Source organism: Antrostomus carolinensis, unplaced genomic scaffold, assembly GCF_000700745.2.
Source record: "Antrostomus carolinensis isolate BGI_N321 unplaced genomic scaffold, ASM70074v2 scaffold17779, whole genome shotgun sequence".
In the NCBI taxonomy this organism is placed as follows: Eukaryota; Metazoa; Chordata; class Aves; order Caprimulgiformes; family Caprimulgidae; genus Antrostomus; species Antrostomus carolinensis.
This window is the reverse complement of record NW_010339409.1, coordinates 1-16,607: the sequence shown is the minus strand read 5'-3', so window position 1 is coordinate 16,607 and position 16,607 is coordinate 1. Positions and strand designations below refer to the sequence as shown.

The following is a 16,607-nucleotide window of genomic DNA, read 5'->3' as shown; positions in this document are numbered from 1 at the left end:
CTCTTGATGCCTATGATGTTTTCTATAACACAGGTGTATTACCTTAGTCTTTCTACATTTAAAGCATGAATTACAATTGCAGGTGACTGTACCTTAGAAAGTCTGTATCCAAAATTGTTCTTACAGGCTTTAATTAGTGCCTGTTAACTGAATAAGAAACACTGCAATAATCCATGTTGTCTTGGCAGGAAGAGAATTTTTATATGCCAAATTGCAGACCAGGAAGTTCTAGAAAGATTTCAGAATGGAAATGACATGTAAGCTTATTTTAGTGTACAATATCCCATTTTTCTAGAACATAGAACAGACTTGCAAAGTTCTAGTTTGGGAGGGTGTCAATTTTTGGATTTATTTTTTTTTCCTGAACTCAGAGTAGTGACAGACTTCTGTGTTCTGAAGTGGTGAACTTCCTGGTTTAAAGAAATGTGTCTAGCAAGGGATGAAGTGGAGTGTTCCTTCAGCACAAATAGACATAATGGGAAAGCTCCTCAGGCTTCCCCCTTCTCAACAAGTTCAATACTTTATATTTATTCTTTATTTATTTAGTGCATTTGCTACATCAGTATCTTATCTGCCTCTACTTCTCTACAACTGGGAATCATTTTTAGTTCTTGTCAGTAGTGCCCAACCATATTTCCTTTCCTTCAGAGAAATGTGGTGGTTTAATGTGTCCTTTTTTTTGAAGGATAAGCAAAAGTTCAGATGCCTTATTGAAGATATTAAACACAGGAGTTTACCCCAAGGAACAAACTTTTATACTGAGTAGTTGAGTAAATGTTACTGGTTCGCATGTTTCAACTAACTTCACATTTCAAATTGCCTTTGGAAGCCATTTTAACTGATTAATTATATATATATATATTTTTTTTTTTTTTTCCCCCCAAACATTGAGAATTTCTAAGGTTTCTTATTTTGAGCGTAATTAAGCAATTCACTGCTGTAGTGTATTTACTGTACAGGTTTTAATGACCGATGCTGTAGTCGTTATGCAAAGCTAAAGAAGTAGGTTGCTAGTTAGAAGCCACTGTTTCAGAGGAGCATGTTAACAAGGGTTATAAATAAAACAACGTGGTCGATCCTGGTAACTGAACTGAGGATTTGATTGATTACATTGTTTCAGGTTATATTATATTCAGGCAGCAATGTATTTTTGACAAGTTGAAAATACAAGAGGTTTTTTTCCTGAGTACAAAGCTGGTGATGTATTTGGTTGTTTAATGTTTGTTAGAAGAAACACTGCCCTAGTAAAACTGTGCTATCATTTAATAGTTAGCCTTGCTATTATCTAAGCAGCTCAATGCATCATAAACATCAGTGTGTGATAACTTTGTAAGATTTAAGTTTTCTAAAAGCTAGATATTCCAACCAATATTCCTCTACTGAAACAGTATAAGATAGTAGTATACTGTTAGCACGTTATTATGTAAGACCCGTGTCTTTATAAAGCAGTAGTATTTTTAGTAATTGTTACATTTGCCCTGAAGGGCAAACCATTTCAGAGCTGTGGACAGGGCTGAGACCATGGGTGCTATTTCCTTCCTCTGTTCCCAGTCTACTGTTTCAAATAGCTGACGATTTCAAGACTGAATTTGATGTAATAGTTTGGGGTTTCTGAGAATTAAGTGCAGGTAGCATAGGGATAGGAAATTTTTAAAGCATTTTTTTCTTACTTCCCTTCCCCGTAGCAGTGAGTAGAGATCAAAAGAATAATACCTTGTTCTCTTTTCACTCAAATAATGTGGAAAAAGGAACGATAGAAAAGGGAAAAAATTAAGAATGAAGTAGAGATGCTTTATGTGAGTGGGCAACATGACCATGTACGCACTATGCCTGTCTTGAGTGTTTCCATCAGATAGTCCCTTCTAGCTTGAAGTATATCTTTAGGAGGCGGTTGGTTGGTTTGGGTTGTTTGGTTGGTTGGGCTTTTTTAAGAGTTTTTATACTGTGCACTGACTCTATATCATTTACTTGTCTTTTTCTTCAGTCCTCATGTACAGATAAACTGTAAAGCTCTAAGAATGTGTTTTTCCTATGATGCTCCACTTGGAGTCCTTGTCAGAGTAGACTTTATACAGATAGGTCATTAATTATAAGCTGAAACGTGACTTTGCATAAAAGATACACTTCTTCAAATTCCTTCTCCTTAAGGTGATGTCTTTGTGCTTAGAACAGGTTGATTGTATGTATTCAAAGGAAAACTGAATGTAATTTTTCTGCAGAAAGTAGGTATTAGTGAACTAAACACCCCCCACCAGCAAAATCAATTTCTAAAAGCAGGAAATTTGCAAATAGATTTCTAGAGCATGTTACACATTTATCAGGAAAGTAATGGTCTTGTGATTCAGTCCCAGTTAGAATTTTGTGATTTGGGTTCAGCTGCTGATTTTGTAGCAATGACTGTGGTACAACAGGACAAACCTATTCCTAGATCTTTGAAATAAGTTTCCCTGCTCAGATAAGTGGTTCTCTGCGACTACATGTATTTATGATGGGATCAAATGCTGTGGCAGTGCTGTATGAGTAATACAAAGAGATTTGTTTTGGAGGACGTAGTTCTGCTCTTTCAGAGTTGGTTGAGGTTTTTTGTTGGTTGGTCTTTGTTTTTGTTTTTTTTTCCCATCCACTTGTCTCAGTTTTATAGCAAACCTGTGTTTTACTGCAAACCTTGTTCAGGCAGTTGTTATTAGGTGACAGTGTTCTATTATATGGCAAAATGTGAGGCCTTCAAAGCTCAAAAAGTAGTGTAAGTCACAAGTTCCCTGATATTCTAGAAATGCACTGTTAGTTGTCATGCTTGTAACTATTTTTGTAATAGGGAAGCAATAATGTTTTTTTCTTGCTATTTGTTATCCTGGCTGAGAAAAATTGATTTAAATCTGGATGATGAATGGCTGTTATCTGTTTGTCTAACTGGAAGAGTGAATTAGTGTTCCTTTTCTTCCTTTGACTTAATAATTTTTAGAAGATAACTTGTTTTAAAAAAAAATATTCTGGGCATGACATTTGATTCTGTGTAAAAGTTGATCTGTATTTTCATCCAAACATCCTAAGTCAAGAGAACTACATTTTTAAAGTGCTTTTGCCATGGACTATATTCTTCCAGGTATTAATGCAATATTCTACACAGTGAAACCCCACATTCTGTATGGAGCCTTTCGGTGTTATCATAAGAATAGAACCAAAGCTGTGTATACTGTTGTTATTATAAAGTAGATGTTGACTTCCGTATACTTAGGAGAACTTTGCCAATTTATGATATGCTTTGGGATCTCTATTGATGCAGATACTGAATAGTCTAGGAAGTGCAACACCCCTTGTACTTATACAAAATCACATCTTGTAAGAGCCGCCTAGTCTGCTATACTACTCTGTTTATTTAAATTACACCATTAATTCTGAGTGGATCCTTCTGTGAATTTTAATATATTGTAAGGGATCTCTGGATTTCTAGCTTGGTAGTTTAAGTTACAAAGATGTCATTGCAAATAAAAAGTCAATAGATTCATCCTAATGAAAGCTGTTGGAAATGGATCTTACTCTTTCATTAGCATAGTTTGTTTTCACATGTGTAATAGTACTCACATTTGTTGCTCCAGTTCTGCAGAACAGAAATTAACTGAAGTCTCACTCTATCTGCTATAAAGCTTTCAACTTTGTCCTCTGGAAGCCAGCTATGATAAACTCCATGAATCTTTGACTTTAGTTCAAAGGTGATTAGAAGTTATACTTGTATAACATCTGCAAGGATAGGATTTACACCTAGAACAAAATAATATTTTATGTAAATATGGTTTATTATTGAAGTTACTAGAGGAACAGATAACACAGGTCAGAGCAGTGCTCATCAGCCTTTTAACAGCTTCAAACCTAGAAGAATGATTGCTGAGACTAAGGTACACAATGAGCAGTGCCCAGCATAAGTTGAAAGTTGCAGATGCAGATTAAACTGAGTAGCTAGGATGAGCTGCAATGATTTATCTCCATATACAGACTTGAGAATGAGTTTGGGTATCCATATGAAACTGAAGTCAGAGCCATTTTCAGAACTATTTTGATAAATACAGTAATAATGTGCAGATCTCAGTTTGTGGGTCTGATCGCTTGTTCTCCCACACAGACTTGAAGTTTGTAATTTTAAGTGTCAGTACACCTGACTTTTCCATTTTTAGGTGAATCAGCTCCATGTTACCAGTCTCAAAAAGGGACTGTTAACCCTTCTAGGCCCATTGTTGGTTTTTGTCCCATGTTCCGTGGTTGGTGTGCAACATTATGAAAGACTCTTCTGACCAGCTGTTATTCCTAATGGGATAAAAATATTGTCCATTTTGTTTATTTTATACAACACTTAGTATGTATAGAGAGTCCCTCCAATATAAATTTCTTGTATATTCCTTCTCATCAATCCGTCCTAGTCTGTAGAGACTTGGGAAAGAAAAAAAAATATATATGCCCACCCTACTTTTCTGTTCACCAGGGGTTTTTTTTGCATTTGTCATGTTTTAGCTGCTTTATATTCCATCTCTCCCCTTTTACCTCCTACAGACAAATCTAGAGGACCCCAGGGAAAGTGCCCAGTCACTGACCCTCTAAGCAGCACAAGATCCAGGGGAGTGATGGGGAGATAATGTTGATTCTGGGGATGGGGCTGTATCAAACCAGTCAGGAGCAAGTTGTGGGGGAGCTACTCTGCAGCGTGTTTTCCCCGGTGCAGAAGCCAGCGCTCTGGTAGGTTACCCAGCAGCAGAGGCAGCTGGTGTACCAGGTCATAGGACAGGCCTGTCTGACTACCAGGTCATGTGGCAAAGGATGGGGCCAAAGTGTTAGATTGCAACTGGCGGACATGTCACCTGCTGTGACTTTTTTGTTTGCAGGACATTGCTGGTTAACATGACCCTGGTTCACTTTGTGCCCTCGCTCCCAGCCTGCAGTAGATGATCTGTTTGCTGGCTCAGTACCTCAGGCCAAGCACCAGTGTCTGGCAGGTTTAGGTTGTGGAGCAGGAAGGAGAAGGAACCATGCTGCAAGTTATAGGTTCATGGGAAGAGAAAGCAGAGCAGATTCTGTGTGAGTCATGCTCAGGACTGAAGGAGGGGCAGGCCTACTAGGAAGCATATGACTGCAATATTATCAGGCTGGGCAGATTCTTGGGGTGCTATCAAGATGGGAGAGAGAAGAGGCCACCTCATGCAGGAGTGTGGGAAAGGAAAGGTGAAGCCTTTTTTGTAAGTAAATTATACATACTGTGTTGAGGTCACCAAGGAAGTGCAGGACAACAATGTGAAGCCTTTGAAGCAAAGCTTACTTCTAACACAAACCTCTGCAAGATTTCATTTATAGCACAACTTCATATCTATATAGAATGATAGAATCATTAAGGTTGGAAAAGGCCTCTAAGATCATCAAGTCCAACCATCAACCCAACACCACTATGCCAACTAAACCATGTCCCTAAGCATCACATCTACACGTCATCTAAATACCTCCAGGGATGGTGACTCAGCCACTTCCCTGGGCAGCCTGTCCCAGTGCTTGATAACCCATACAACTCCCTGCATAATTACTACTCTAAAGCATAGCCTGTATTTGAGAAAACATTATTTATAACGCCATAATAATAATGGAGAGGGTATTCCTTAAAAAGCGGGACATACCATCTGCTTCGCTTTAGTTTATTTTTCTGTGATATATGATGTAGAGATACCATATGGATTTTCTAGCTGTCTTAAGAGACTGAAAACTGCAAAGCACCTTTAAAAGACTTTGGAGTTGAGTAAGTATTCCCCACACTCAAGGATTGTACTTAGCATCTAGCGCATGAGAGAACTCCAAAAGAATATGTGGAAAAAATTTCTGAGTTCCCAATGACCACCCATAAATAAACTAAAACATATGTGCACACAAAGTATAGTTTATTAAACAAAAAAGCTAGAAAATTGTCAGTAGCTATATTAGCAATCATGCAAATCAATATAAGCATAAAATTGATAGTCCATCTTAAAATCAGATGGAAGATGTATATTAAAAATGCACTCAAAATCCAGAAAAAATCCTAATACAAATGTTCTTGAATTTCATCTAACACTATCTTCCACAAACTCGGTACGAAAGAACACATGTGATAGAAGCTCAGTTTTGATGTGACCAGAACTAGTTTCTTTGTATTCAAAACATCATCCTGGCTATCAGAACCTAGTTAATTATTAAACGTTTGTGTATAATCAGGACACCTGACTTCGCAGATTGTTAGCAGGTTAGCACAGTGTACTTCTGTTTGAGCAGATGAGAGAAGGAAAATAGGATTGTGAGTTTGTTGCAACTTTAATAATATAGAATATTCTTGCTAACTGCACATCGATGCAGTTTCCACAGTTTCAGTCCATTCTAGATTTAATCTACAATGTCAAGGATCTTGGATCACAGAATTCTGCTATTAGTAGTTTCATTTTTAACAAGTCTGCAGAGTTCAAAGGTACTTTCAGAATGGAAGAAGTGTGGTGATCGGGAATGTGAGAGTAAGTAAAAAAGTTTGTTGGTTTTTTTCTAATCAAAGGGAGTCTGTGGTGTATGTGCAGGTATTACAAACCATAATGTCGAAATTAGCAATGAAACAGACTGAAAATGAGTAGCCATAGAAAATGTTGTCAATATACTAAGTTTGTGAGCAATAGGTTTAAACTTTTCAAACAAAAAGAGAAGAAAATACTTGCTGGATTGTGCTGTGTAAGTATATAAAGATCAAAGTTCAGTAAAAATACTCTTCAATAGCTAGTTTTTCTCAGGTTTTCTCAAAACAGGCAGTATAAAGCAGCTTTCAAGTACTTTTAACTCATTCTTTAGGTGTACAAAAGAAATTTTTTAAAAAGGAGGCTATAAACTGAGAAAGAAGACTGTATCTTGTGTTTATAATACATTCACTGCTCATTCTGCAAACTTTGATTTTTTTTCTACTGTAAGCAAACTGTTTGGTTTTGGTTTTTTGTAATCCTTCTAACAAAAGACACTTAATCTATCCCCTTTACTTATTTTTTATTCTTTAATATGAAGTAAGAGCAGTAACTAGTTATGGAGTTCCTGGGGGGTAAATAGCTCTGCAGGAGGCAGAGCCATTGAATCACAAGTGGGCAGCAATATATAATGCCCCATTTATTATCCATTGATTACCATTGTGAAACCTGTCATAATTGTATGTAGTTGAAGCTGTTTCTAAGCTGTTCTCATTGGTTTGGCAGCCTCAAGTGTTGCACTTTCAATGTGGGTAGCTTGTCCTGAGGTGGAAGAGGCCTTAGATTTCCTCTGCTAATGGATTTTTATTTTCCTGTGGGGCCATACTGACTTCAGTGGGTGCTGGATGCTGAGAGATGTCTGTCTTTGTGGATCAGCATGTAGAATGGCTCCAAACTGACCAGAGCACATCGGTAGTGGTTTCTGTGGGGAGACAGGGATGGAGACAAAGAGAATTTAAAATTATTCAAATTGAATTAGAACCTTTGTTTTTGACAGTGTGATTAAGGTTTTTATTGCTTAAACTTACCTATTTTCTTCCTAAGATAAATGTATTCAAAATACAGGACAAAATCCCTGAAATAATTATTAGATTTAACTTAGAATTTCTCAAATATACAAATATAAATATGCCTGGGAAATATTTTTCAGCTGTTTAGGTCTGGCTTTAGCAGTTGAACTTGCTAATTCTCCACAAGTATTTCAGCATTGAAAGCTTGTCTGAATAAGGACTGGAAAATACCCATATAGGACCAGAGCTTTTCTCCTTGATGTCTGTAGTAAATGGGAAAGAAAACAGGATAAGGCTGCTTTTTGCATTAGTTGCTTTCCACTTGATGATATAAATGGATTAGTATCATAACACAGCACATTCTGATGTATTAAAAAACATCTTCATGTATTTATATATATCAGACTCCTTCAGTAATGTGACTTCAGACAAAATGGCTGATATACTTATTTGTTTCTTTCTTTCTCCATGCTATTCCAGCGGCGATGAGCAGAGTTCAAGCCACTGCAGACTACTTAGGGCCTGATTGCCGGTATCTGAACTTCAAAGCAGGGGAAGAGATTATGGTATACTCCAAACTTTCAAGGAAAAATGAAAATTTGTGGACAGGAAGTGTAAGTACTTCAGCCTGAAAGACTTTCCCCATAAATAATTTAGATAGTATAGTAATAGCTAACAAGTGCCGTATAACTGCAGTCCGATTGCTTCTAGGGATCTCCCATCTCTTTTGCAATATTAACCAGTCACGGATCAATACAGTATTTGGGAGACGGGTTATTGTTATTGTCTTTATGTAGAAAGGGAAAATAAAATCGTGGCAAAGATCACTCATGGAGAAACAAAGTCAAGATCAGAATCCAAGTTTTCTGTCTCCTTCTTCTAATTATTTGGCTATAATTATTTAATCTGATTCCCTTCAAAGCATTCAGGTCTGTTGGGTCAGGTAACTACCTACAGGTCTGTGGGTAAGAAGGTTTTACAGTTGCTTAAGCAGCGATCCAGTATTCGGACCTGACTTCACAGTTCAGTGCTCAAGGGAAGTTCCCAGAGAAGTTATAAAGGATATTTAATGATTTGGAACGATTGACAATGAAGTTAGATCAGCCATGTACTTATGTTACAGCTAAGAAGGAATGGACACATTGATCCAAATCTAACTGCTAGTAAACTGTGTAACTGCTTCAACCAGAAGATTTTGTTTAACAGTGAAATTCTGTCTTCCTTTTTTATATCTGAGGGTATCTTTGCAGGTACCTCACTCTTCCTTGCTTTCCAAGATCTGTTCCTCCATTAAAGGCTATGTGCAGTGGTTTGATGTAAAGCTAGCGGTTGGTTTCTTGGTCAGACTGACCCTTGCTTGATTTTTTGGGGCATTATCATCTACTTATTTTCTGTAGCATTGCCATCTTCATTTCATATCCTACTTTTCTTGTAACTTATTATGGGCCGTTAGTTATCAAAGCACAGTTTCTCTCCCACTTGAGTCAATGGGAAATTCACAGCCAATTTTAGTAGAAGCTGGCTGAGACCATCTGTGCACACAATGCTGTCTTCAGTTGAAGCAGTGTTAAGGCTACTGGTTTGGTTCTGCACAAACACGCTTTCATAAAAATAATACAGAAAATAACAGCAGGGAGTAACATACTTCCCCTTGCTTTCTAAAATGGCAAATGAGACATTTTTGTGAAGGAAAAATAAACCAATCTTTTGACCAAAGAAAATGCAGAGGGCAGGGGGTAGTCCTATAAACTTACTGTTCATTCATACTTTTCTAGCACTTAGGCAAGCACCTAACATACTGATCAATGAAGTTTAAATGCTCTCATTCCTTTTACATTTTTTACAGAAAGGAAAGGATTTTGGATATTTCCCAAAAGATGCCGTGAAGGTTGAGGAAGTTTTTATTGCAGAGGAAGTTGAAGTGCTCACTAAGGTAAACCAACATCACCAGATTTTCCAATGTCCTTCACAGCAGCTGAAAATCTAATATCCAGTTAGAAATTCAGTGTTGATGCCTATTTTATTTCAGATAATTCAAAACATGGTTTTTTTCATTATTGTTCGATTTGCATGTTTAATGTCCTCTAAATAATTTTTGTCTAATAAATTATATAGAACCACTAGGAATAATATAATTACTTACAGTCCTTTGTGTAAAGTCATACGCACATGTAACTACACAGAAAGAGAATAAAGATATATCACTGTGCTACACAGTGCTGTAGCACATGACACATGAAAACATTTTAAAAGTTAATAATGTTCTTCTAGGAAGCTGATTTCCTTTGTCTTCATGGAGATAAGTATGCTTTTGAAAATGAAGATAGCACATTACACGATCGCTACAAAGAAAGTGAATATTCATCATCTGATGCAGAAGCGGAGCTACATGAAAATGAACTCTTAAAGCATACAGGAGACTCCATGCAAAAGGAAGAAAGAGTTGAATCAGTTGCTGAACATGAATCCAGGGAATCTCACACTCAGGAGGAGTCTGCAAGCAAAGAGTTGGTTAGAAAAAATGAGAACAGAAAAGATGATTCTGAAGAGCCACAAATGCAAAATAGTCTCCCACTGGAACCCATTCCAACTCAGTCTAGTTGGATGGCAGGATGGTTCACCACAGGAACTAAAAACGATGAAGAGCCCTTAAAAGAAGACGTTACTGAATCTTTAGAAGAAAATACATACCGAGGCAGAAAAATAGTGGTAACTGCTGAAAATTACTTACAGGAGCCAAATGCTAAGGAGGAAGACGAACCCCCAGCATCTGGTTGGTTTCAAGGTGGATTTACTGACTTTCTGTATTTTGGTGAAGAGAATGTGGATATTGGTTCGGCATCAGAAAAAAATGATCAACAAATCCATGATGTTTCTGGTGTACCTGGACATTCCAAGAATGAACAGGAAACAGCAGTCACAGAGTTACTGACAGAAGAAGACAAGAGTGAAAGCCAAGAAACCAAATCAAATTGGTTTAATTTGGGTTTAAGTAATGTTCTTAATTTTGGCCATGCTGGGAAAGATACAATTGCTATGGAAGATCAGCAAAGCAGAGAAACAGAGGATGAAGCAAATAAGAATGAAGAAGTGCAGACTTTAGACCAGAAAGAATCACACATGGACATAGACTCAAAGGAGGCAGATAAAGCAGTGACAGATGAAGAAGATGAAGAGATTTATGTAAAAGAAATAATAGATTCAAACAGTAACAGGCCAGATCCTGGGGAGATACCAGCAAGTGTGCGTACCCTTAATGACACCAAAAGCGCCTCAAATAGCACACAATCATCTTTTGATATACTAAGAGGTGACAAAGAGAAGCCAATTGGACCTTACAGTTTAGACCAGGACTTGGTATCAGAAAGCCAACTGCTGAAGAACACTGAAGCTGAAAAGAGAAATCAGGAGTCAGAAAGCAAACATGGACAGTCAGGTTGGTATACAAATATCTATAAGTTTATTAATTATAATATGGACATGTATGATTATCAACAGGGACATGAATCAGTTGCATCAGATCAGATTTCTTCTCCTCCTAGCCTACCTCAGAACTGTGATCCCTCAGACACAAAAAATGCAGAAGAAAAGCCTGACATAGCTGAAGAGCAGAGCCATTTCTTCTCTTTCAGTCATTTTGCAGACATACTGAAGTTTCGGAGTTCAGCAGCCAAAGAAGAGCAAGTGCAGGCTTTGCAAGATTATGTAATTTTTAGTGAAGAAGCCCCTCAAACTGAAAATGCTATTGAAATACCGCAAGGAAATAATAACAGAGCAATGAAAGTACAAGTAAATCGGAGAGTTAGCGAAGAGCTGTCTGAAAAAAATGAGGGTGCAATCCAAGATAGCAATCTGTTTTCCTCACGAGCTGTGCAAAATAATGAATGCAGTAATGAAAAAGCAAAACATTATGTCGAATTAGTTAGTGATAGTGATGCTTCACAAATATTATCATCTGTCGAAACACCAGTACAACCTGAAGTATCTCAAAGACAGTATGTACCCTTGTTTAGTTATTCCAGTGCTGAAGAACATGTTTCTAAGGGTACTGAAAGTCAGGAAAATGCAAATATAAAAGGTTATTATAATGAGCCTGTCTCCAAAGATTGTCTACATTTACCTTCAAAATTAAATTTTGAAAACATGGTGGAAATTGGAACTCATCTGCTGGGAAAATCAAAAATGGAAACAGTTGAAGCAGTGCAAAAAGAGCAAAATAACCTGAACACTTGTACTCAAGAATCTGTAAATTCAGAAAAGGAATTACCAAGTTACGGGGAACTACCAGGAACTGCAGACAATCATCTGGGCATCAAGAAGACTCCATGTGACAGTGAGCCGAGTCTTTCTCTGGAAACATCTGAGAAAGGCAAACCAGAGGAATGCTGTGATACAGAACAAAATTTGGCATTGAAAAGACAGTTCAAAATGGATGGTGACGCAAAAAAGAAAATTCACAAACCAGAGAATAAAAATGACCCACTGTTTGTTTATGAAAACATCAAATATTTCAGTCAGCTTATTTTTAATGATGAACAGGATCAGAAATCTGAGGAGTCCCAAGAATTTACTCCAGATCAAACTTTCTCTCCTCATCCCTCATCTAGTGGCTTCAGTTTCACAGGTACCACAACTTCAGAAGAAACTGGCCTCTTGGAAGACATATGGAGTTTCAGAATGGAAGGTAAAATCGGCTTGCTGAGAATAGAAGAACTAAGCTTCCATGATGAAAAAAAGGCTTCAGTAGATGCCTTGATAAAATACTGTGGGGAAAAGAAACTGAAGGGACCTCAAATCAGAAGGTTAAACATAACAGATCGGATAACAGGAATGCAGCTGCCTCCAAAGAGAATTACGTTTCTTTTCAGCTGGCAGTGCAAAATAACAAACAGGGCAGTGGAAGAAAAACGAAATAAAACAAGACAACAGAATCTACAAGATCAGTAAAAGACAGGACAACACTTGATGCTCTAGCTGAGAGCTTGTCAGGAGAGAAGCTGCAAACTGAACAAACTCCTATGAACATGCACCATCATCAGAAAGGTGAAGCAGAAATAACGCTGGAAGATTCATGTTCCCAACATGAGCTTCTGGTACCTGTGTCAGAGGACAGACAGTCTTAATCCAGCCCTTAGAAAGAAATATAAAAATCACACGTGATATAGTCAAAGAAAAGATTATTCTGTATCATCAGATTTAGGCCCCCCAATTCAAGCTGTTATGACAGTGCAAGATACAAAAGTATAGAAAATTAATCTGAGTTTTGGAAGGCATCATCAAACACTACTTCAAAAGGCACAGTAATACCAAAGTCTTCAGCTAAATCCAAGTTAAAAAAAAAATTGTATAGAAAATTTAGTGACAATAAAAGTAACAGAGTAGTCACATGATATCAGTCTGATTGAACATGAACTTTTACCCCAGCAGCGCTCTAAAATAGAAGAAAATTTTTAAACAAAAAAGAAATAGCATTATAGTTAGTGTCTCCTAAAATCCTCAAACTAGAAAGCCAGGCTGCTATTAAAAAAACCAGATTGATTAAATCCTGGCAATCTGGGATTGCTCAGAAACCTGACTGATAAAGTGTATGTTGAAAAAGAAGCTGCTGCTGTAACTGAAAGGATGGATAATACTGAAAAATGAATTGCTGCTACTAAAACAAGATAGGAGAGGGAAAGAAAAAAAAAAAGAAAGAATCTGAAAATCAGAGAGAGTCAAAGTCCAGAAATATAAATAATAAAAATTATATTCTAGCATAAAGAGTTCCAGGTAGTATTTTTACCATAATATCAGGGTTCTTTGAAAATGTATTTGTAAAACTAACAATTAAGCCTGTAGAAAAAAAGTCTGAGGATACATATTTTGTCAAAAAAACCCCAAATGAAAATAGCGATCACACTAGGACGAGTAGAATTAAACACTGCACAGAAGAATGAGATGGAGTGAAGATAACAGGAATCTGAACAAGATACTACTAAGTCTGTAGAATGCACAGAAAATTATGAAATCAATTTAGAAATCATGCAAGATAAATTTGAGGAAGGACAATTTGGCATTTTGGAAAAAATACTTAATTAAATGTCCCCAAAACCAGGCAAATACTGTAGGATAAACACTCAGATTTACCAAACCCATTGGTACGTTCCAACAATTTTATTTAAAGTTAAAACAAGACGTTAAGCAACCCTTAGAGCATTTCTGTGAGGGAAGCAAACTGATGCAGCTGCACCAGCAATCTGAAAAGGTTCATCGTGAAATCACAGCTGACTCATGTAAAGACAGCGTTATGCAAGGGAAGCAAACGGTGTGTCTGCACAAAAGGGGCACAATTGCCACACTAGCCAGGAAAAACGTATGGAAAAAAGGAGTGTGCTTCTAGAGCTGCCAGAGCTTTTGTCTGTCACAACAATTAAGTGTGCAGCCCAAAGTGCAGCTAAAGGTACTGGACTAATGCTTCACTAACAGTGATTTAGCGAGAACAAAATATGCTTTGTTTGAGGAAAAAATACAACAAAAAAAATACACCACTGTTTCCTCCTGGTGGTTTGAAGTTAAGAGGTAGTGAGCCTAACTCATACTAGGTAATGACCTTTTATTTTCTGAGGATCTGATAGTACAGATTGAGTTAATATAATGGTAACGGTTTAAAAGCCAGTCGCTCTTCCTGACTTTTGATTATTGGACTATTTGTGATGTGGATCTTTGGCCAATACTGGCTTGAAGTAAATGTTTTGGGTTTTTTTTCTAGATGGATAAGCAAGACATGGGGTTTTTTGAAAATGGTATTTTATTGGCTTCAGGAAATTTACTCCAAGTCACTGAAACTGAGGCAGCTGGGTGCCTTCGGTCATACTTCTGCATGAACAATGAACATGCCTGTGGTTTCTTGTATTTCGCAGTCAAGTTTGTTATCTTGTAGGAAGTTGTTAATCTTTAATCCTACGTGGCATTTTAAGTTCTTTTTTTTTTAAAGCTTTTCCCACTTATATTTGGATATAATATTAAAAAGAGACCTACTAATCCTGAAGAGGGAACCTATAGGCTATCAAAACCCAGCATATTTTTTCCTGAACACTGAATTTAACTACTTTACCACAACACCAGTTTTGCTTAAAGCTCTATCTTCCAAACTCTGTTCTGAGACCATTACTTGAACAAGTATTTCTTAAATAATAAATCTGTAGCACATTTTTACTGTGATGTAGCACTCCACTGTTTGGCTTCACGTTGAGGAAAATAAAAAAATCAAAATTTCTGTAGAGGTTAATATCTTATAAAAGTGTAAGTGTGTGTGTAAGTTGAATCCTCTGAAAATAAGCATGTTTTCCCTTCACAATTACTTGCAGGAGTAGGCAGTAGAAGAAAGCTACTACAAAAAACATCAGAAAAGGAACATGAAATGAATGCAGCTGTAGACAGTGAACACGACAGTGACCAGCATTCAAAAGCAATAGCAATTCCTTCAGTAAATTCTGAAGAAAACATGGACAGTTCAGTAGCTGACTCTCCATTTGATGTCAAAAAGCCTTTCTCAGATGCTATCCAGAACTACGTTCCAAGTAATGGTTAAGTGTTAAGTTTCTTAATTTTAAGGAAAAAAAAAAATTATAATCTTAAAAATAGTTGGAATTATATTAAGTTGACAATTGTAATGTAAAACTTCTTTTTTTTTTTCTCTCCTTATGAACAAACCAGAAGGAAGCTGGATACATCAGATACTTCTGTGCTTGAATGCTCTTGAGATCGAGAAATTGATAAAATCTGTATTTTCAGCAGGGATGAATATTATCAAAAAGGTAAGAACTTTTTATGTGATATATTGTTGATATCAGTGCAAAATTAAGCCAGTTATTTGTTACATTCTGCAATTAAGCTCCTAAAAGAAAACAAAGAAAAAAAAGACCCTTTTAAATGAACTCTCTGCAGTCCCCTTGCTTCTGGGGATATCTAATGCTAAATGAGACAGAGATGGAACAAGAAAATGTCAGGTTAGCTGCTGTTCATCTGCCTCTGTTGTTCGCACTGCAGAATCTGATGAACTTGGTGTGTTTTGGGTTTTTTTATAGAACAGCCAGGAAACACCCTGTGGCCAAAATATTAGCATTTGGGGTTTTTTTGGTTTTTTGTTCTTTTTTAAAATGAAACTCATAGCTCCTTCTAGTTCCCGTGACAGTACTGATTAAATTTGCTGGGACTTAAGATAAGTTTGGGTTAGGATCAGTAAAATAACCAGAATATTCACACTGTTTTTAAAAAGTATTTTCAAAGCCTTGATTCCCAAAGATTCCTATCGTTCATAATTGCATAAAAAATACTTTTCTAAGCAAATATATAAAATACAGAACAGGATTATGATTGCTATGGGGATGTCTTAAATATCAAAATGTAGGGACAGAGTGAAGGTGGACTTTACTGGACATAACCACACAAGAAACAATGCTGCCAGAGGAATGAGAGAAAAGGTGGATGGTGTTGCACTGTCCCCTCTAAACAGGAGAGTAATACCAGGTAAAGTGGTTTATGGTAAACTTCATTAATTTTGGTACTTTGGTTTCACTTTGTTTAGATTGGGTAACTGAAGTTTACCCAATAAAACCACATGAATTTGTTCCTGATGGCCAGCAGACTCCCAGATTCTGGCTAAACGGCAGCCTAGGAAACAAAAACCAAAGGGATTTGCTTTTTTTCCTCATGAACCAGACTGTATTTCAGCGCTCATGGAAAGTTCACTGCTATGGCCAAACTCATTTTTGAATTGTTCGATACAACTAAAAAAGCCACTTCTACCTCTCACCGTCTCTCAGGTGGTACCAGCTTCACTGGCAGGTCACCCACCTTGTCTCGGGAAAGCTGAGTTAGCGTATGTTAAAAAAAAAAAAAAAGTGTAGCTGAGTACATGTAAAAAAATTAAGAAAAAACAAACCAAACATAGAGTTAGTCCTAGTGAATGAGATGAAAAATAACCCCTGGCTTCGTGGCACCTCCCCTCACATGTGTGTGTCAGGAGCCCCACTACGATCGGTGTTTAACTTGGCTGAAGAAAACTCGTTTAAATGACGGCGAAGGGCCCCGGAGCGCAGCGCGACCGTGGGGC

The 16,607-nt window shown here is 37.1% G+C and overlaps 1 protein-coding gene across 1 annotated transcript; it reads left to right on the top strand.

Moving 5' to 3' along the window:
- Nucleotides 1–6,397: 6,397 nt before the first annotated feature.
- LOC104519566 (MIA SH3 domain ER export factor 2) lies at nt 6,398–15,309 on the top strand (the record flags this gene model as incomplete). The annotated part of the gene is made up of 7 exons (XM_029086962.1): nt 6,398–6,512; nt 7,994–8,127; nt 9,360–9,446; nt 9,785–11,218; nt 11,774–12,197; nt 14,860–15,078; nt 15,209–15,309. Coding segments are annotated over exons 1-7 (2,514 nt in total), but the record flags the coding sequence as incomplete, so codon positions are not given.
- Nucleotides 15,310–16,607: the final 1,298 nt, after the last annotated feature.